Source organism: Ambystoma mexicanum, chromosome 5q (genome assembly GCF_040938575.1).
Source record: "Ambystoma mexicanum isolate Mex_15411 chromosome 5q, UKY_AmexF1_1, whole genome shotgun sequence".
Classification (NCBI taxonomy): domain Eukaryota; kingdom Metazoa; phylum Chordata; class Amphibia; order Caudata; family Ambystomatidae; genus Ambystoma; species Ambystoma mexicanum.
In genome coordinates this window covers 1,093,851,125-1,093,871,001 of record NC_090933.1, presented here as the reverse complement: position 1 = coordinate 1,093,871,001, position 19,877 = coordinate 1,093,851,125, and the positions used below count along the sequence as shown (strand labels likewise).

At 51.3% G+C, this 19,877-nt stretch overlaps 1 protein-coding gene across 6 annotated transcripts in view; it reads left to right on the top strand.

Annotated features, from left to right (window-relative positions):
• Positions 1 to 19,877, top strand: part of WASHC5 (WASH complex subunit 5) — a 1,117,936-nt gene that overhangs the window by 179,095 nt on the left and 918,964 nt on the right. For all 6 annotated transcript variants that reach the window (XM_069621617.1, XM_069621614.1, XM_069621616.1 and 3 more), the window contains one exon: positions 19,673 to 19,818. In XM_069621617.1, coding sequence (XP_069477718.1) covers positions 19,673 to 19,818 — 146 coding nt within the window. The remainder of the gene's footprint in view (positions 1 to 19,672; positions 19,819 to 19,877) is intronic.

Here is a 19,877-nt window from a genome sequence, read left to right as displayed (position 1 = left end):
GAAATCTTTGTTAGGTTGGGGAAAGTTATGCTTTTGTCTCAACCTTATTATTTAATAAAATGGCTACTTGGGAGAAAATCAACCTACTTGTTTGCCTCGCATTTCTGACCCCTCACACTGGCCAGTCTGGCCCTAGGCTTCCTCACCGGAGACTGTGATGACAAGCAAAGTTACAAGTAGCAAGCTAGGCCCCGCTCACTTCCTCTGCATGGGACTGCTGCAGAACAAAATGGAGGTCTGTGTAGTGTAATGGCCTTGTTCGTTTTTGGACCTAGTTTCTTTGTGCCCACTAAGATTAAGTCCCATCATTGCAAGGGTTTGTGTGCCTCGATTACGTCCCTGGTGTGTTAGGGTGCTTATTGGTAGCTGTGTGCACTCGCCGCTGTCATTCAGTACCAACGCATGGCTTCTTTGTTGTGAGTAGATGGTGTTGCTGCACTCCTCTCTCTGCTGGTCTTTTCCTGCCAGCAGTGTGTCACCGAAGCCTGGGGCGCTGTCTGCTGGTGTCTGGTTGTGGGTTTCTTGTGGGTGGCATGTGGCTTTCAACAAAGGGTCTCACTTCGCTGTTTCTTGTTTTCTTGTTCTGGTCACCGAATAGTAAAAACACAGTTTGGTAAGCATCTTGTGAAGGAGGTGTGGCATAAAACACAAGTGGACTGCTCGAAAACAGACTGGTACAAGGGTGGCAGCATTTGGGGCTCTCATCTGCCACCGTTCACCTCAGGGTTAGGACTGGCTCTGTATTCCTCCCTCCTAGGCCTCCCACCCCCATCTGAGGTGGGTTCCCGTCCCCTCTTAATTAGGCCAGCATGCTGCCCTAGTCCAATTAAATTGAGCATGCATCGGGTACTGGATTTCTCAGGTGTGGCTGACTTATCCCATTTGTCTGGTGAGGGAATGAATTATTTTAATATGCAGTTGGACCAACATCATATTCTGTTGGTCATACAAAAACTTAATCACAGATGGTCTCATTAACACACCCAGAGTGTTTAACATTGCTGAGAGGTCGTAGCTATTTAGGGCCTGCTTCAAGCCCAGGAGAGCATGGGTCTGTTGATTCTAAATAATGCCATAGCACTTCACTTGTGTACTCGCAGTGACCAGGGTTGGATCCCCAACTGCAACATGACAACAGGTCTCATTGGTAAGCTGTGTACTTGACTGTGATAAAAATGCTATTGGTGTAACATGAAGTGTGCATTTAATGTTACTGTCACAGGAGTTCACTGGCTCTGCAAACGTGCAAACCATGTGAGTGGACCCTTTGCATTTATGTAATGAGTACAGTGTTATTTCAGGACTTGAAGATGACACACATGCATGTGACTAAGGCACTACATAGTCTTCCCTGATCAAAGTGTCATTAACCAAATGCACATTACCCCAGGAACGCAGTTCCTGACATACCATGGAAGGTGTCGTCTGAAGGTGAATATTTAACACACCATGCAAAATACCATTAGTCAAGCCTGGCAGATGATGCTGAAAAACCTTTTGTAAGTACACTAAGCAACAAGAACGTAGAGCCTGACATTGCCTGCCGTATTGCGACCTTGGACAAGTGAAGTGCATTTATTTGTTCCGGCCTTGAAATTACATTCCAATCTGGGACTCGTCTGCTAAGAGTTTCCAGAAGATCTGTTACCACAGAAAGACTTGCTGCAGCTTCTTGGTTGCTTCTATTCATAGACTGGTCACTCTGAGCCAATCCCACTACATATGTAATGACATCTCTTAGCGCATAGAAAGCTGGGTCCTGATTCCTAAAGGGCGCTTGATTCCTATAAAGTGGACATTCTTGCAGGAAGGGGAAGCACTGATAACAATTGAGCTGCTTGTAGGAGATCTCCGTCTCATTCCAATTCCTAATACGCCCATGGCCATTCCTGGGTACCTTAGTTCGATGCAAATATGGTCATACGCACTTCGCACATTGTAGCTTGATCGTCAACTTATAATGTTCCCTCTAATTAAAGAGCAGCATCCATATACCATTCTTAGCCAATGTATACACTTGTTGGTGAGGGAGTCTCTAGTTTCAATCTGTTCACTGGACCATTTTGGAACCCTGTGTAAAAATACCACCCTCACCCCCTACAGCACCCCCTCGCATTACTCTGCTCCATACCCTGGACATGAATGTTTTGACAATTTGGCCTTTTTGGAGTACTATAGTTGGCAAATTCTTGGGTCACTCTGGGATCTGCTTCTTCGAGCCCACCCACCAGCTTACCACCCCACAGGTTGTGCCGGCCCCCATAAGCAATCTGCCAGGGTGCTTGTATTAGTTTGTGCTGGGGATTGTCGACTGTGGGGCAGGTGCCAAGTTCAGTTCGACTCCAGGACCCCTTCATAGGCAAGGCAATGGAACCATCTGTATCAGACTGAATCACATAGGAGGCCTCCCCATAGTAAGCCCACCAGGACATTTGTGTTAGATTGTGCTGGGGAGTGTCAACTGTGAGGCAGGTAACCAGTTTAGCTCGACTCCAAGACCCCTGTCTAGGCAAGGCAATGGAACCATCCGTGTCATACTGAGTCGCATCCATCTTTGCAATGTTAGGGGGTTTCTCTGCTGCAAATTCAGACCCCCTTGTATTAACATTGTTGTGATGGTGCTCCACTGGGATGCCTCTGCAATTTTCAAGGATCCTCAGTAGAAGCTTTTTAAGGACACCAGTTCTGCTAGAACAAGGTAGCATTTGCAGCCTTGTTTTTGCTGCTCGGATGGAAGCATGGGCCGAGGGAGGGGCAAGAATGGGAAGTGTCCCAGGAAGAGCTACTACATTGGCAGTAAAGACGCACAAGGCGGGAGTAAAGACGCACAGGGAATGCCCTTTCCCAGTGGGCAAACCCCGCGCGTCGGGTCCAGCATAGTCTTTCAGTGGGATTGATGGACTATTCCTGGGGGACCTGGGCCTCCTCCCTAGGGACTAGATGTTACATTCGGGGTGATAGCAGCCTTACTTTCCTCTAGGGTATAAATTCCAGGTGTTGTCGGTGCAACGCAGGCAGCAGCTCACCAGTGACTTATTCTCTGTGTGCTCAAGGTAGCTATTCACAGGCAGGGTCATAGAATCTGGGTAGAGATCGGTTGCAGCAAGAAATGTCCACCTGTTAGTTCTAAAGCCCCCAGAAAGTCCTTGTCCAGGTCGGGCCCCCTTCGACTCGGCAGACCCTGGGGGAGTGCATCGCATATCGCGCAGCAGACTGCAGAATGGGTTGTGCAGACGACATTCCCTACACCAGATGGCACCACTGGATGATGTTTGCCTTTACCATACTGGTCAGAACTATCCTCTGTGCTGAGGTGACTTGCATTACTCCCCATGATGGTCGGTGTACTGGCCAGGAAATAATTGAGTTCCTTAATCAAATTATAGACGTCCCCCATTATCATAGTGTGGCCATGTGCCCTATCCTTGGTGCCATCTGTTAGGCAGAATTTTCATTTTAGTGGTGAAATCCTCCCACCTGAGAGACCCCAAGCTCTTTAGCTGGACTTTAGGACTTTTTAATTTTAACCCTGAAGTGAGTGAGATTTCTTTGTCTTTGTTTGATCTCTCGTGTTTTTACCTGATTTGGATTATGTGTTTCCTCTGTTTTTGGAGTCTGACAAACTCCATAGGCATCTACTTTTTGTTTTCTGACGCACAGCACCCGTAGTGCAGTGTCACAGAGAAATCCATTTTCTCATACGGTTTAAATACCTCTTCTTGTGTGAACTACTGTTCCCAAGAATAGTAAGGTGAAATTGACTTTACTTACCTTGTCTCTTTTGTAGGTCCAGCACCCACCACCTTATGTAGAGTGCTGGGGGGGTTACCTAGTAGCCCCTCATCCTACATTCTCATGTAACATTTTTGGTATCCTCACTACTTTAAATTGCTGGTGGCAGTGGTTTAATTTTCCTACCATTGGGCTTTCCTACCGCAGGCTGAATCCTCAGCTGCAGTATTGCACCCATGGGTGACCATTTCGTCAAAAGGGCCCTGGTCTTCTTTTTTTCGCCATTTTCTGTTTGAGGTCTTTCTTGGATTTTCTCCAGCATGGGGTCTGGCATGGATTCACATGCTCATGAATATTCCCCGTCGTCAGGCTGGGAATCCTCGGTAAAGAAAAAACCAGTATCAGTTTCGTTTCTGATCTGTCTTTCGTAGTAATAACCAATCACTGGTCTCTGCGTCATACTGACCACAGCCAATGACTGCCCTCTACCTAAGCACCGCCTCTGGCAGCCATCTTCAGATTTTTACCGCACGTTCATGTGTTGGGATCCTCGTGCTATTGCTCTCGAGCGTTAGTGCTATTTTTTCGCGCTTTTTCACAAAAACTTCGATTCTTTCGGTCAAAAGAGCCTCAAGCTCCACCGATCCTACATCCGATCAACGGGGACCCGTGTCGGATTCATCTGTGCCCCTCAAGGGTGAAGATTTCGTCGAGCTACACTTCGGAGGACTCCAGAAGCTTCTCAGGCCCGGTCTCGGAGATGGCCCAGGAGAAGGGAAGCTCGACGCCCGGAAAGCTGTTCAGGGCCTGCCCTGGATGCCAGCTGCAGAACGTCTTCAAGGAGGACGAACACTCTTTCTGCCTTTACTGCCTTCATGGGGACAAGACGCACGTGGAGAAGGACTGTGCGTTTTGCGGCAACATGTCGGAACGGACCATGAAGGACCGCCATCAACGTCTCGCCAGCTGGCTGGAGGGTAAGAGCCCGTCTGGCGAGAAGAAGAAGAAATCTGAGCGGTCTTCTAAGACCTTTGAGGGCGCCCCGGCGACGGGGGCCCAACATAAGGCCAAGCACCGCGAGTCCGCTGGCACCGGGAGCGCCGAACGGTCGGGCTCTACGGGCGCCAGGCAGGGCGCACCCTCCCCGGCACCATCAACCACGAGCCAACGCTCTGGGTCGGGTAAGAGGAAGGCCGAGCACCCGGCGAAGCTCCTGGAGAGACCCCGGTCGAGCTCTAAGGCAGAGGAGGAGCGTGGCAGTGCCCCCTCCCTCAAGGATAAGGCGGTGAGCGCACCTAAGGTGGTGAAGGCCTTGATCCATTCGACCAAGCCCTCTATCGAAACGGTCGCGGCGGCCCTGGCCCAGCCTGTGGAGGCTGCACCAGTGGTGGCGGCCTCGGGGCCCAGAATCTCCCTGCCTCCTCGGAGGGAGTCTTCTTTCGTGCCCATCGATAGGACCCCCGTGAAACCCTCCGTGGGGAAGAAGGGGGGGCAGGGCGTCGTCGTAGATTCGGCCTCAACCTCAGAAGAGGAACTGATCGAGGTCTTAAGCCACGGCCTAGGCGTGGAACAAGACCAGCCCGTCGGAATGGGCCCCGACGCAGGTGACGACGACGACATCGTCGAGGATACCGACGGGGCCCCTGCTCGCCCGTCGGATTCCCCTCTGCCAGCGCCGCAAGACAACTCAGCGGCCATTTTGTTGGCTATACAGTCCTTATGCTCCGAGATAAGGACGAGACTACCGTTACCGACGGAGGAACCTCTCCCGTCGGGGGATCCAGAACCGGGACCTTCTGGTGTTCCCCCTACCAAGAAAAGAAGGATCCATCCACCGCCTCCTTTTCAACCATCGCGCCCCGTCCAGCCCTCCTCCCCGTCCACCCGAGGGGATGATACGGGGACTGACACGGCAGCGACGGGTACGGACGACGAGGCATACGACGAGGATTTTCCGTCGTCGCCTCCCCCCAGGGCTTCTCCGCCCGACGAGATTGGATCGTTCCACTCAATGATCGCCAGGGCATCCGAGCTTTTCCAACTCTGCCCTGAGGAGAAGAAAAAGGAAGGCTTCCTTTACCAACGGCGCGAGACCAAGAGGAAGACGGTCCTCGCAGTGCCTCTGTTGGACGACATTTGGGATGAGGGCCTTTCCCTCCTCAAGAACCCTTCCACGACGCCAGCGAAAAGAGACCGGTACGAGAAAAAGTACCGGGTCCCGGACTCGGCCCCCCTATGCCTCCGGGCGCAGCCTACCCCGGACTCCGTCGTCTCCGCGGCAGCCAGGAAGAAAGCGGGGGGGGGTGCGGCCTCCACGTCGACTTCCCCGCCGGACGGCGAGGGAAAGAAATTGGATGCCATGGGACGCAGAGTCATCTCGTCGGCGGCGACGACGATTAAAGCGGCCAACGCCTTGGCTATCGTGGCCCGCTACGACAGGGAACTCTGGTACAAGATAGCTCCCCTGCTGGATTTTCTGCCGGACGACAAGAGGGCGGAGGCCCTTGAGATCCTGCAGGAAGGTGAGGTGGCCTCGGACCACGCCATCACCGTGGCGACGGACATCGCCGACACTGGGTTCCGCCAGATGGGCAACGGCGTTTGCCTTCGACGTCGCGGATGGCTCAAGGCTACGGACTTTCGGCAGGACGTCCAGAACAGGGTCCTGGACATGCCCTTCGACGGGAACAACCTGTTTGGGAAGACAGTGGACGATTCCCTTCAGGCCATCAAGGCGGATACTGAGACGGCCCGGGCCCTTGGAGTGCTGCAGCAACGGCGGACGCCCTTTCGGAGCGGCGGAGGCAAGGGCGCCTCCAAAGGTTCCGGCGGCGGTTTCGCTTCCTACCGTCAAGCGGCCCGCTCGTCGTCGCAAGAGGCCTACAGAGGACGAGGCAAGTCTGGCGGCCCCCGCCGTCGTCGCCAAGGAGGCCAAGGCGGCAAGGCCGCGTCCAAGCAGGATTGAACCGGCCGTGGGGTCGGGCCCCCACCGAAGCACCCCGGTGGGAGGCCGGCTGGCGGGCTTCGTCAGCGTGTGGGAGTCCATCTCCACCGACCGTTGGGTGCTGGACGCCCTGGCCCGGGGCCACGCGCTCGAGTTTCAAAGAAGGTGCCCGCGCGTCCCCCCCGTGGCCAGGAAAGAACTTCACGTCCCTCAACTTCTCCTGGAGGTAAAGGCGATGCTCAGGAAGGGCGCCATCGAACTCGTCCCAAAGAGGCTTCGGGGCTCCGGAGTCTACTCGCGTTACTTCCTCGTGAAGAAGAAGACGGGAGGATGGCGCCCCATCCTGGACCTGCGACGCCTGAACAAGTTCATCAAGGCGCAGAAGTTCCGGATGGTCACCCTCCAGCACGTCCTGGGTCAGCTGGAGGAAGGAGACTTCCTATCGTCGTTGGATTTGGAGGATGCCTACTTCCACATTCCCATCCTAAAGGGGCACCGAAAATTCCTCAGATTCGTGGTCCAAGGGCGTCATTACCAGTTCAAAGCCCTTCCCTTCGGACTGCGGTCGGCACCCAGGGTTTTCACCAAGTGCCTCGCACCGGTGGCGGCGCAGCTGCGCCGCGAGGGGATTCACGTCTACCCCTACCTGGACGACTGGCTCATCCGCGCCAAGACGAGGGAGCTCGCCGTGGTCCACACGGCAAGGACCGTCCAACTCCTCACGGACCTGGGATTCTCCGTGAACTACGCCAAATCCCACCTGGTGCCCGCGCAAGTCGCACTGTTTCTGGGAGCGAGGCTCGACACAGTGTCCCTTCTGGCCTCCCCGTCGGAGGAGAGGACCAGGACCATCTTGGGCAAGGTGCAACGGATGTTGGTGGCCGACGCGGCCAAGGTGAGGTCCATCAAGTCCCTCCTCGGGATGATGTCTTCCTGCATCTACCTCATTCCCATGTGCAGGCTCCGGATGCGCCCGTTGCAAGAGTTCCTGGATGCGCGCTGGATCCAGACGACGGGCAGCTTCGAGGAAAGGATCAAGCTCGACGAGAGTTTCCGACGAGCGATACGGTGGTGGGGCACCCGCGCGCATCTGACGGCGGGCATGGACTTCCAGACCCCAGCCCACCAGGTGACTGTGACCACGGATGCCTCCCTAGAAGGGTGGGGAGCGCACACCGAAAATCTGCACGCAAGGGGACTCTGGCTCCCGACGGAGAAGTCCCTGCATATCAACGTCCTGGAGCTCCGTGCAGTGTTTTGGGCCCTCAGGTCCTTCCTTCCGTCCCTCAAGGGCAAGGTGGTGAGGATCTTCACCGACAACACCACCACCATGTTTTACATCAGGAAACAGGGCGGAACCAGGTCCCCAGCGCTGTCCAAGGAGGCGCAGGACCTGTGGCATTGGGCCGTCGCCCAAGGGATTCTTCTGGTGCCGTTTCATCTGGCAGGGATAAAAAACACCATCGCCGACTCACTCAGCAGGGAGCTGCGCTCGTGCCACGAGTGGGAACTACGGCAGGATCTGGTGGATCGCCTCTTCCGACGGTGGGGCACACCCCAGATCGACCTGTTCGCGACGGCGACGAACACCAAGTGCCGGAGGTTCGCCAGCAGGTTTCCCCAGACGAGGAGCATGGGCGATGCTTTCTCGTTCCCCTGGGAGGGCCTGTTCCTCTACGCGTTCCCTCCCTTGCCTCTGCTAATCCGGCTCGTCAACCAGCTCAAGAGGTCACGGTGCAGGATGATCCTCGTCGCACCTGCGTGGCCGAGGCAGATATGGTTCCCGGACCTTCTGGACTTGTCGGCGTCCCCGCCAATCAAGCTGCCGGCGGACGCGGATCTACTCTCCAGGGAAGGAGGCGCCATCCTCCACCACGACCCGAAGTCGCTGAACTTGCAGGCCTGGCTCCTGCAGCGCTAGAGTTTGGAGGATACGACATACCGGCCGACTGCAGAGAGGTTCTTGCAAAGGCCAGGGCGTCCTCGACTCTTAAATGCTACGGACACAAATGGAAGAGGTTCTCTGTCTGGTGCCACGCACAGAAGATTAACCCTCTACGGATTACGGCTCCCCAAGTGCTGCCGTACCTGCTGACGCTGGCCAAAGCTGGTCTGGCACACGCGTCCATCAAGATTCATCTTGCTGCGATCTCCCGATACACCAGAACCACGGGCAGGACGTCCTTGTGGTCTCATCGTCTGGTGAAAGAGTTCATGAAGGGACTGTTCAGATCGTTCCCGCCGGTGAAGGCTCCGGCCCCGGCGTGGGAGCTCAACGTGGTACTGACCAAACTCATGGGACCTCCGTTCGAGCCTCTGCACTCGGCCCCGTTGAAGTTTCTATCGTGGAAAACAGCTTTTCTCGTGGCCATCACCTCCGCACGACGAGTGGGAGAGATCCAGGCCCTTTCCTGCAAGGCACCGTACTTGACTTTCCACGACACGAGGGTAGTGCTCAGGACGCACCCCTCCTTCATGCCCAAGGTACCGTCGGACTTTCATCTCAACGAACCCTTGGTGTTACCTGTGTTCTTCCCGTCGCCTTCGTCGCCGGCTGAGAGGACTTTGCACTCGCTGGATGTAGCTAGAGCGCTGAAGTTCTACGTGGACCGCACGAAAGGTTTTCGGAAGACGTCACAACTCTTTGTGAACTTTGGACCTGTCAATCAGGGGAAGGCTCTCTCGAAGGCTTCCATCTCCAGATGGCTCTCCGGCTGTATCATGTACTGTCACCGGTTGGCAAACCGACCGCTGCCTGGCCGTCCGAGAGCCCATTCCACCAGAGCGATCGCAGCTACCACGGCGTTCCTATCTGGTGTGCCCCTGCTGGACATATGCAGGGCTGCTACGTGGAGGTCGACGCACACCTTCACGAAATTCTACTGCGTCGACCGGGATTCCAGGGAGGAGTCCAGGGTCGGCCAAGCAGTGCTGCGCAACCTGTTCGCCTGAGGTGAGCCTGGTGAGGAGGTAAGATGCTTAATGTTGAGTTGATGTGATGCTTAATGTTGAGCCTTTGCCACCTCCCGTGGTTGTGCATGTGTGTACTGCTATGTATTCTTTATTCATGAGCATGTGAATCCATGCCAGACCCCATGCTGGAGAAGGAACAAGTTACTTACCTGTAACTGTTGTTCTCCAGCGTGGGTCTGGCATGGATTCACATGCGAACCCTCCCGCCTACCCCTCTGCGGCTCTTCACTTGGTCATACTGCCACTTCACGTGCTTCCAAATCTGAAGATGGCTGCCAGAGGCGGTGCTTAGGTAGAGGGCAGTCATTGGCTGTGGTCAGTATGACGCAGAGACCAGTGATTGGTTATTACTACGAAAGACAGATCAGAAACGAAACTGATACTGGTTTTTTCTTTACCGAGGATTCCCAGCCTGACGACGGGGAATATTCATGAGCATGTGAATCCATGCCAGACCCACGCTGGAGAACAACAGTTACAGGTAAGTAACTTGTTCCTTACTCTGCATCGAGGCCGAGTTGAACCCTTTGTCCATTTTGCCTTTGGCAGGCTTCAGCCCTGAAACCCGCCTCTGGCTCCAGTGTCTGGAAAGGCAGGATGCGAGGTAGTTTCTCAAAACTCCCCTGTCCTTTGTCTCTAGGAATGCCTGAATGCAACCAGTCCTGATTGGCTAGTTGGCTGGCTGTCTGTTGTTGTAGTGCTCCCATGTATGTGTGTGGAGTTGGTATAAGGGAAGGAGATGTGTTGTGATGTGCTTGTTCTGGTATGATGGATGTCTGTGATGTCAAGTGGAATGTTGTCTTGCGAATGTTGGAATGTTTGGGCGAAGTTTCCCAGCCGAGGCAGTTGGGAGTTCCCCTGCCTGGGTGATGGGTGCCAGTGTTTGTCTGTCCTACTTATCTTGCTAGATCCTATGTAACTTACTGGTAATGTAACCGAAGTACTTGTTAATAAATACCCAGTAACTATAAGAAGCCTGGAGATCACTATTTTACATTGGTGATGAGGATGGTCCAAAAGAAGAGGAACCTATGTGCAAAGAGAAGAAACTAAACTGGAGAATCTGCTGCAGGGGTGCAGAAAGGAGAAGCAAGAGGACACACTGCCCACAAAGACGAGTAAGACCCATCACCCAGGGTGGGAAGGGGAAGGACAGAGTCCCATTAAGTGATAAAGGAATCTGTGCTCCTATCTTGGTGAAGAGACGTGTGCCCAAAGGAAAGGGAAGGAAGTTTCCCATAAGGAGGAGAAGGGTACAGTCCCCATTATCTGGAGAAAGGAAGGGGGGGTGGCAAACTGGGAGCACCATTGATGTCTGGGTGGTAGCGCCCCCGGTTTTGGTATTGGGTGTGACTCTGGTGTGTAGGTTATGCAGGGTAATAGTATGGTCAGCCTGAGTGGTGTGATATTCATGCCCAGTTGTTTCGTTTGTACGCCTTGATGTTATAGGTACTGTGTGATCTATTTACGACTCCTATCCACCTTGAAATTTGGACGCAGGATGGTGATCGATTAGTGCGAGATGGTTTGGTGTGCCTGGCCAGCATGTCGAGTCAGTGGGTGAGTGGAAGTGTGCGATGTGTCGTGGATGCGCCTTTTCCAACTAAGTCGTCGTAGGAGTGTATTGGTGTGTGTGAGAGGGGAGATTGATTGTGTATAGGTGCTATACAAATTAACAATGTGTTTCAAAGCGCTTCAAGGAGGAAGGGAGCATGGGAAAATACTTACATTCTTACAGGTCCTTGAAACAAATCAGAATGTGTGGGGAAAAAAAACTATCAAATCATAACTGATAGCACAAGTGCTTGAAACAATGAGGGAGAAGTGGGGAATGAAGAAAAAAAAATAACAATACTAGCAGTAACATTACTATGCCTGGGGATGTGTGGGATAGACGAGAGAGAGGAAGAGGAGTGGAACAAAACAAGTGACTATCTTAAAGGGTCGGCAACTGAATAAGGTAGTGCTGGGGAGGGAGCAGGAGGAGAGGACAAGGATAGGAGGGGGACAGACCAGCTATTATCAGAGGTCAAGGGACAGTGATAAGAGTAAGTGCTTTGGTAAAGGAAAAGTGAACTGTGTAGTGCTCCCGTGTATTTGTGTGGAGTTTGTATAAGGGAAGGAGATGTGATGTGCTTGACCTGGTATGATTGATGTCTGTGGTGTAAAGTGGAATGTTGTCTTGCGAATGATGGAACGTTTGGGTGAAGGTTCCCAGACCAGGCAGTTAAGAGTTCCCCTGCCTGGGTGACGGGTGGCAGTGTTTGTCTGTCCTACTTATCTTGCTATATCCTATGTAACCTACTGGTAATGTAACTTAATTACTTGTTAATAAATACCCAGTAACTGCAAAAAGCCTGGAGGTCACTATTTTACACTGTCCTTTCAGGACAGCCACCCTGCTGGGTGATAGACAGCCTAGGCTGTGCATGAATGGGAGAAACCTGCTCAAAAGGCGATGGTTTTGGGACTAGGATCAGAGTCGACCACTGGGAGAAACACCGACAAAGAAACCATGAACGAAGCTTGCTGCATCCTCCTGCACCCTTGGAATCGTCTGGCGAAGCCCTGCTGCTGTGCTGAAACTCCTTTTTCTAATCGACAAGAGAACCTCTGGAAGGTACAAATTCTTCCCTTGGGTTAGTGGGACCAGCTAACCCAGAGACAAACTCCACTGGACCATCTTCCCCGACTGGCTGTACTTCTTTACTGCTTCAAGAACTGAGTGTCGGGGGTCGAGAAATCCGTAGTCTAGTGCAACATCTGAAATCCGGCCAGAAGCTGCAGGAGTCTCCTAAGGACCCTCCAGAAGCAGGATGACCCGAGCTTGAATCCCCTCACCAGAGTGCTAGACCCAAGGAGTGAAGGAAGCCCAGCCGGTATCCGAGATCCGCAGGGTGCTGTTTACCGTGCGCTGAAACTGCAAAGTGCAGCTGACCTGAAAAGAGCCCGTAGCTGCCGGTGACCTTCAAATTGCTGCCGCAGGAGTCCTCCAGACATCCTCCCTCTTGTCCCTGTTGGGAAGGAGCTAGAGGTCTTCCTGCACCCCCATGCGCTTTAGAATTAGGCAAGACTTATTTTGACTTGTTTTAGGCGCTATAATGGGGGACGGAGGGGCACTGGGAAGGCTTTTTCATGTAAATATAATCACATACACAGACACAGGCAGACACTGAAGAAAGCAGTTATTGTTTAAATATAAGGCAGAGTTAACTATTCGCTGAACACATTTGCAATGATAGAACCTAGGCAAATGTAAAAGTGCTATAGAGGAGATGTGCTTCGTCCCAGAAGGAATGTGGCCTGCGCTAAAAATTGATCAACAGGACCAGATAAAACATGAGTAGAATGAGTGAAATATGGAGATAATTACTGGAAAATGTTTTTATATATAAAATGATCATAGGTAGCAAAATGAAGGAAAGCATGAACTACACTGTGTTCTTGCATAAGCGGTAGAGCAGCATGTTCTGCCAGAAATCGCTGACAATGAAGAAAGGAATGCTCTGGAGCATCCTTTGTATGGAAGCAGGATTGTTTGGGATGAAGCCAGGGTCTGTATCCAGTGACGCAACTACAGCAAGAACGGCCTATATAAACCCCTGGCTGGGACCACTGTGGAGAAAGGAACGGATGAGGGACAGAAGACCGTTCAGGCTTCAGAGTTCTTTGCTACCATCCTCGTTTTCTGTAAGATCAAACTGGTTATCCTTACAGGATAGACTCTTGGCCTTATTTCCCTAGAGGGGTGTATTTTATTCTGGTGAGAGCGTAATTAGGGATACCCTTACAATTGGGCACACCCTTGCATCCCCCACGGCTGAGGCTCAGGAACCTAGGGTCTGCACTGATGCAACAGAACAGAATCCAGCTGGATCACTCTTCTTCAAACCAGAGGTACTGGTTACACTTGGGGCACTTACCTCATTTTCTCTTTAGCTGTGCTCTTCCAAGTTGAGACCTGCATTGGCTTACTTTTCAGAGTTGATTCTAACCCTGCTTTTCACAGGCTTCACAGCTTGTTACCCTACAAATGATTTCTACAAACCTTTTAATTTGTGCAATACTTTTACCCAAGAAGTGCCTCCGCTCCATATACTGCATTCCAATTGACCTTGACTGTCCTGGCTCCCTGCAGACTCTTCTAGTCCATTGACTTTGATATTTGTGTCACTCATAGGTAGTAACTTGTTTTTAAAGAGTATTTATTTTTGTTTATTTGAATGTGTACAACGCTCAGCGTCCCTGCGGCCTCGTGGTGCTGTTTTCTTGGTACATACATAATAGTGTAAAAAACAATACAGCAAAAAGAAAACTGCAACAAGGATACATTTATGTACAGAGAGAGATGGTACGGTTGTCATGAGTGTTTAGCGGTGAGCAACCTATTTAGCAGTGTCTAGTTGAACAGGTTGGGTTTCAACATTTTGTGGAAGACATGATAGGAATGAAGAATCCTGAGTGTAGTGGGGAGGGCATTGCAGTTCTTGGGGGCTAGGTGTTGGAAACTGGCGCCTCCTGCTTTGACCCTTTTGAAAGATGGGACATGTATCTGGTTGGAGAGATGTGATCTGGTGGGTCTGACTGAGGGTTGGTGGCTGATCCTTTCGCAGAGGTAGGGAGGTGCGTTACGAGAAAGGCACTTATGTGTGATCGCCATTGTTTTAAAGAGGATGCGTTCTCTGAATAGGTAACCAGTGGCGTCTTTCCTGGCCTGGGAGTTGTGTTCCCTTTTTGGAATGCTCACTGCTGCTCTGAGGGCATTGTTTTGAGCTACTTGGAGTTTCCTGAGTTTTTTGGCGGATGTGCCAAGGAAGAGAGCATTGCAGTAGTCAAGAGTGGTGCCTATTGTGGCTCTGGCAATGGAGAGGCGGTTTTTGTTAGATAAGAAAGGCTTGACTGCATTGATAATCTTAGTGGTGAGTGCAGCCTGGGAGGCTATGGCACTGACCTGGCGTGACCTAGTCAGCGAGGAGTCGAGGTATACCCCTAGGGTTTTTACTGAGGATGACACAGTGATGGTGGTGTTGTCAATGTAGAAGGTGCTGTATTGGGAGAGTTTTACGGGTTTCTTTAGTGCCTACCACGAGGATCTCTGTTTTATCCCCGTTTAGGCAGAGGCAGTTTGCTGCCATCCAGGTTTGGATGGCTGTGTAGATGTTAGTTAGTGCAGTGGCATCTTGTTCGTAGATGCCAGTTAGTGGAAGTAGGACTTTGGTATCGTCGGCATAGTTTTTCTAGGCTATGTCGCGACTATCTAGGTCATTGAAAAAAGGGAGGGTGAAGATGTTATCCACAGTATCCACTAACCTGTTTGATTCTGAAAAGTATTTTAAAGTATATTTACAGTGTTACATATCTTGCCCTTTTTAAAGAACGCTTATTTAAAAAAATGATGTTAAATAACTATTTATAACAAACCTTGAGTGTAAGTGTTACTTGGTTCTCCAGCATGGGGTCTGGCATGGATTCACATGCTCATGAATATTCCCCGTCAGGCTGGGAATCCTCGGTAAAAGAAATACTTGTTTCAGTTTTGTTTCTAAACTGTCTTTCTCCTATAAACCAATAACTGAGCTCTGGGTCATACTGCCCCCAGCCGATAACTGCCCTCTACCTAAGCCCCTCCTCTGGGAGCCATCTTCAGAGTTTTACTGCATGTGCAAGTTTTGGGAGTTCTCGTGCTTCGCTCTTTGAGCTTTTTGCTGCGTTTTATTGCTTTTTGAGAGTTAAACTAAATTTTTCGGTGGGGGACCAGGAGGACTAGGTCCCGTGAACCCAGTGCTCCTATGCCCCAGATACCGCCTAGAGACCTTTCACTGGACATCCTTTCGATCCTACACATGCTGATGTCTGAGATACAGAGGAGGATACCGGCGTGCCCACCGCCGGCACCTCCCACGGCGCCAGTACGGGCCACCCCGTTGGCACCGGGGGAACTGCCAGCCAAGAAGAGGAGGATGCACCTTACGCCTCCATGCCACCCATCGTCCCACTCCCATTCCCTCACACAATGGAACGCCCTACCACCTACACTCTGAGGTGAAAGCTCACACATAGCCTTCAGAAAAGCTGCCAAAACTCTACTTTTCACTTGATCACGCCACACACCTGTCACACTATCACGCTCATGTACAAATTGCATAATTGTAATGTACTACTACTGTAACTAAGTAACTGAGCTGTAAACTTTCAAGTAACAGCGCCGCGATGCCTAGGGGCTGCCCTATGCGCTATACAAATGTAAAAAATAAATACAATAGAATTCACCCCCCTCGTCCCCCAGGGAGACAGAGATGGACACAGCGACAACTGGCACGGATGACGGAGGGATGGGGGACCTCCCGTCACCTCCGCCCAGATACTCTCCGCCAGATAAGGTAGGATCTTTCCACGCGATGATTGCTCGAGCATCTGAGCTTTTCCAGCTCACGCCGGAGGAAAAGAAGTAAGGCTTCTAATATCCACGCCGGGAGGCTAAGCGGAAGACAATCCTTTCTGTTGCTCCTGGACGATGTTTGGGACGAAGGGCTGACTTTGCTGAACAACCCCTCTACAGCCCCAGCGAAGAGAGACCGATTGAAGAAGTAGTACAGGGTGCCGGACTCTGCACCCAAGTGCTTATGGTCTCAACCGTCATCGGACTCCGTGGTCTAAGCGGCTGCCAGGAAGAAATCATCACGCTTAGCTTCCTCCTCTTCCTCCACCACCCCTCCCGACAACGAGGGGAGGAAGTTGGATTCTATGGGTAGAAAGGTTATCACTCTGCGGCGACGACTGTCAAGGCTGCTAACGCCCTTGCGATTGTGGCAGTCTGCTACAGGACTTCCTCCCCGATGACAAGCTGGTTGAGTCTTTGGAGATCATTCAAGAAGGAGAGATGGCGTTGGACCACGCCATCACAGTGGCCTTGGACGACATGGACACAGGTTTCCGCCAGATGGGGAAATGGAGTTTGTCTTCACCGCTGTGGCTGGCTCAAGGCCACCAACTTTAGACAGAAGGTCCAGACAAGGGTTTTGGACACGCCCTTTGACGGGGACAACCTGTTCGGGAAGGTTCTGGATTAATCCCTCCAGGCCATCAAGACGAACACAGAGATGGCACATGCTCTAGGCACCCTACTGCAACGTCGACCATCCTTTTGTTCCTCAGGAGGGAAGTCTATCTGCTCTTCGATGGGTTTCAGGGGAGGCACGTCCTCTTACCGTCGGCCCTCCTGTTCCTCGACCCAGGAAGCCAACAGGGGTCACTCCAAGGCCTTCGGGGCGGATGCCGTCTTCAGGGACCACAAGGCATCCCGTCTAACACCAAGCAAGATTGAACCAGCTGGGACGTCGGCCCCACCTGTGCACCCCGGTGGCAGGTTGGATGGCAAACTTCGTTGGCGTGTGGGAGACCATCTTCACCGACCCAATGGGTGCTGGATGCTCTTGCCCACAGACACGCCTTGAATTAAAGTGTCTGCGAATACCACAGGTGGCCCGGCAGGAAAACCACGTCCCTCAGCTGCTGCTGTAGGTTCGGGCCATGTTAAAGAAAGGGGTGATAAAGCTGGTTCCACAGCGTCTCTGGGGCTCTGCAGTATACTCCAGGTACTTCCTCCTAAGAAAGAAGACCGGGGGCTGGAGTCCATTTTTTGACCTACAAGGACTCAAGTACACAAAGTCCCACGAGCAATCAGATGGTGCGGCGTATGCTCCAATATCGCCAGAGGCATGGATTTCCAGTGCCCTCCACCCCCCGTACCAGGAGACGGTCATGACAGATGCATCTCTGGAAGGATGGGGAGCCCACACCAGACGTCTTCATTCCAGAGGTCTGTGGCTGCGGGAAGAGAAGACGCTACACATAAATGTACTGGAACTACGGGCAGTGTTTTGGGCCCTTAAATTGTTTCTGCCATCCCTCAAGCTCAAAGTTGTGAGTGTTCATGGACAATACCACCTCAATGTTTTACATCTGCAAGCGGGGGGGCACCAGATCCCGGCTCTCTCCAGGGAGGCGCCAGGCTTGTGGCACTGGGCAGTCGCCCAGGGGATGTTCCTCATTCCATTCCACCTGGCAGGAGTAAAGAACACCATTGCAGACTCCCTCAGCAGTACGCTCTTGCCACGAGTGGGAGCTCTGCCTGGACCAAGTGGACAACCTGTTTGACAGATAGGGCAATCCCCAGATTGATCTGTTTGCGACGGTGACGAACACCAAGTGCCAGAGGTTTGCCAGCAGGTTTCCCAAGCAGGGGAGCATGGGGGACGCATTTTCATTCCCCTGGGACGGCCTTTTTCTGTATGCGTTCCCTCCGTTGCCGTTGCTTCTTCGAGTCATTAATCGACTCAGACGGTACCGGTGTAGGATGATCATCGTTGCACCAGCGTGGCCGAGGCAGATCTGGTACCCGGACCTTCTCCGCATGTCAGCGTCCCCTCCAGTCAAGCTGCCAGTAAGGAACAAGTTACTTACCTGTAACTGTTGTTCTCCAGCATGGGTCTGGCATGGATTCACATGCTCATTAATAGTCCCCGTCGTCAGGCTGGGAATCCCTGGTAAAAGAAAAAACAGTGTTTTGTTTCTAACCTGTCTTTCTCCGATAAACCAATCACTGAGCTCTGGGTCATACTGCCTCCAGCCAATGACTGCCCTCTACCTAAGCCCCTCTCTGGCAGCCATCTTCAGATTTGGTAGCACGTAAAGTGGCAGTAGGACCAAGAGAAGAACCGCAGAGGGGCAGGAGGAAGGGTTCGCATGTGAATCTATGCCAGACCCATGCTGTAGAAAAAGTGTTACGGTAAGTAACTTGTTTCTTCTCCAGCATGGGGTCTGGCATGGATTCACATGCTCACGAATAAAGCATACATAGCAGTACACACATGCACAACCACGGGAGGTGGCAAGGCTCAACAGAAGCAATCTCTTACCTCCAAGGGGAGAAAATGAGAGAAGACCCTTGGCTTTCTCACAGTACCTAGCTCTTTATTTAGTCCTGTGGTTTAGTCTATTAGAATGTTAATTCTTGGAGATTTTGATTTGGGCATTTCATTTGAGTTTGTAGCATATCTATTGAGAAAAAAGCCCACATCATGTCAGAAGGTGATCTGCCTTCCGGTGTTGTAGTGGTTTCAGCTTCTCAAACCTAATGTGCCCCACACCTTGTGGAGCCATTCTTTCTTGGGGGGGAGGGGGGGATCCAGAGTCGGAAAGAGGAAGAGAAAATACCTTTGTATAACTTGCTGAGGTCAAGTACACCTTAGCCCCCTCCCAGGTCATGTCCCTCCCAATGCAGTGTTTGCCAGTTACTCCATGCTGGAGCTTCTCTGTACTATTGGAACACAATGAGAAATGTGCTCCTCCTAATCCCAACAGTAATTGATGGCGCTAGTCAATAAAAGGACTTTTTCCTGGCCACGAATCCCACCCATTTTCACAATCCACGCAGCGACTGCTTTTTTGCATTTTGCTTCAGCTTCAGCATATAACTTCCTAATATCAAGGGTGCAGTGGTGGAGGTCTTTCTTCTAATATATAGCCTTACAGTGATTTCCTTTTCTGAATCTACTCCTTTGTTTAGAACACTAGGATAATTAAAATATTATTTGGGGAAAGGAGACCTATCTCTGTGGAATATTTTCTTTTTGACAGTACAGATCACTTAAGTAACACATTGTGACATTGAATAATTTGCATAAGTCAAGCAAAGTTATATACACTTGCAAAGGTTTTTAATATTTCATCTAATTTGTCAAAATAAACACTAATAAAGAAGGTATGCATGTTTTGTGAAATCGATCTAGGATTCTTTTTGTCTGAACTAGACACACCACTGATTTATGCCAGTGAAGAACAGGTCATTGATTGGCTCTTTCCACTTGCTCAGACGGATGTGTACCTTTTTCTAGTCAGCTGTATATATGTGCAACAATGCTACAGCATACAAGTGGCTGAGTGAATACATGCCAACAGCCAGCCTTGTAATATTTTTGTATTGAGACAAGTGAAATGTTTACATGTTTTTGCTCTCTTTAGAATCCAGAGGCTTGGGAAAGCAAGTTGGAAGCCAAACCAGAACTGCAAGACTTGGATGAAGAATTTCGAGAAAACAACATAGAGATTTTGACAAGATTCTACCTAGCCTTCGAAAGCGTTCACAAATATATTGTGGATTTAAACCGGTATGACTGAATACATACCCCTATATTTCTACATGTGTTCTAAATGTTTGCTGACCTTC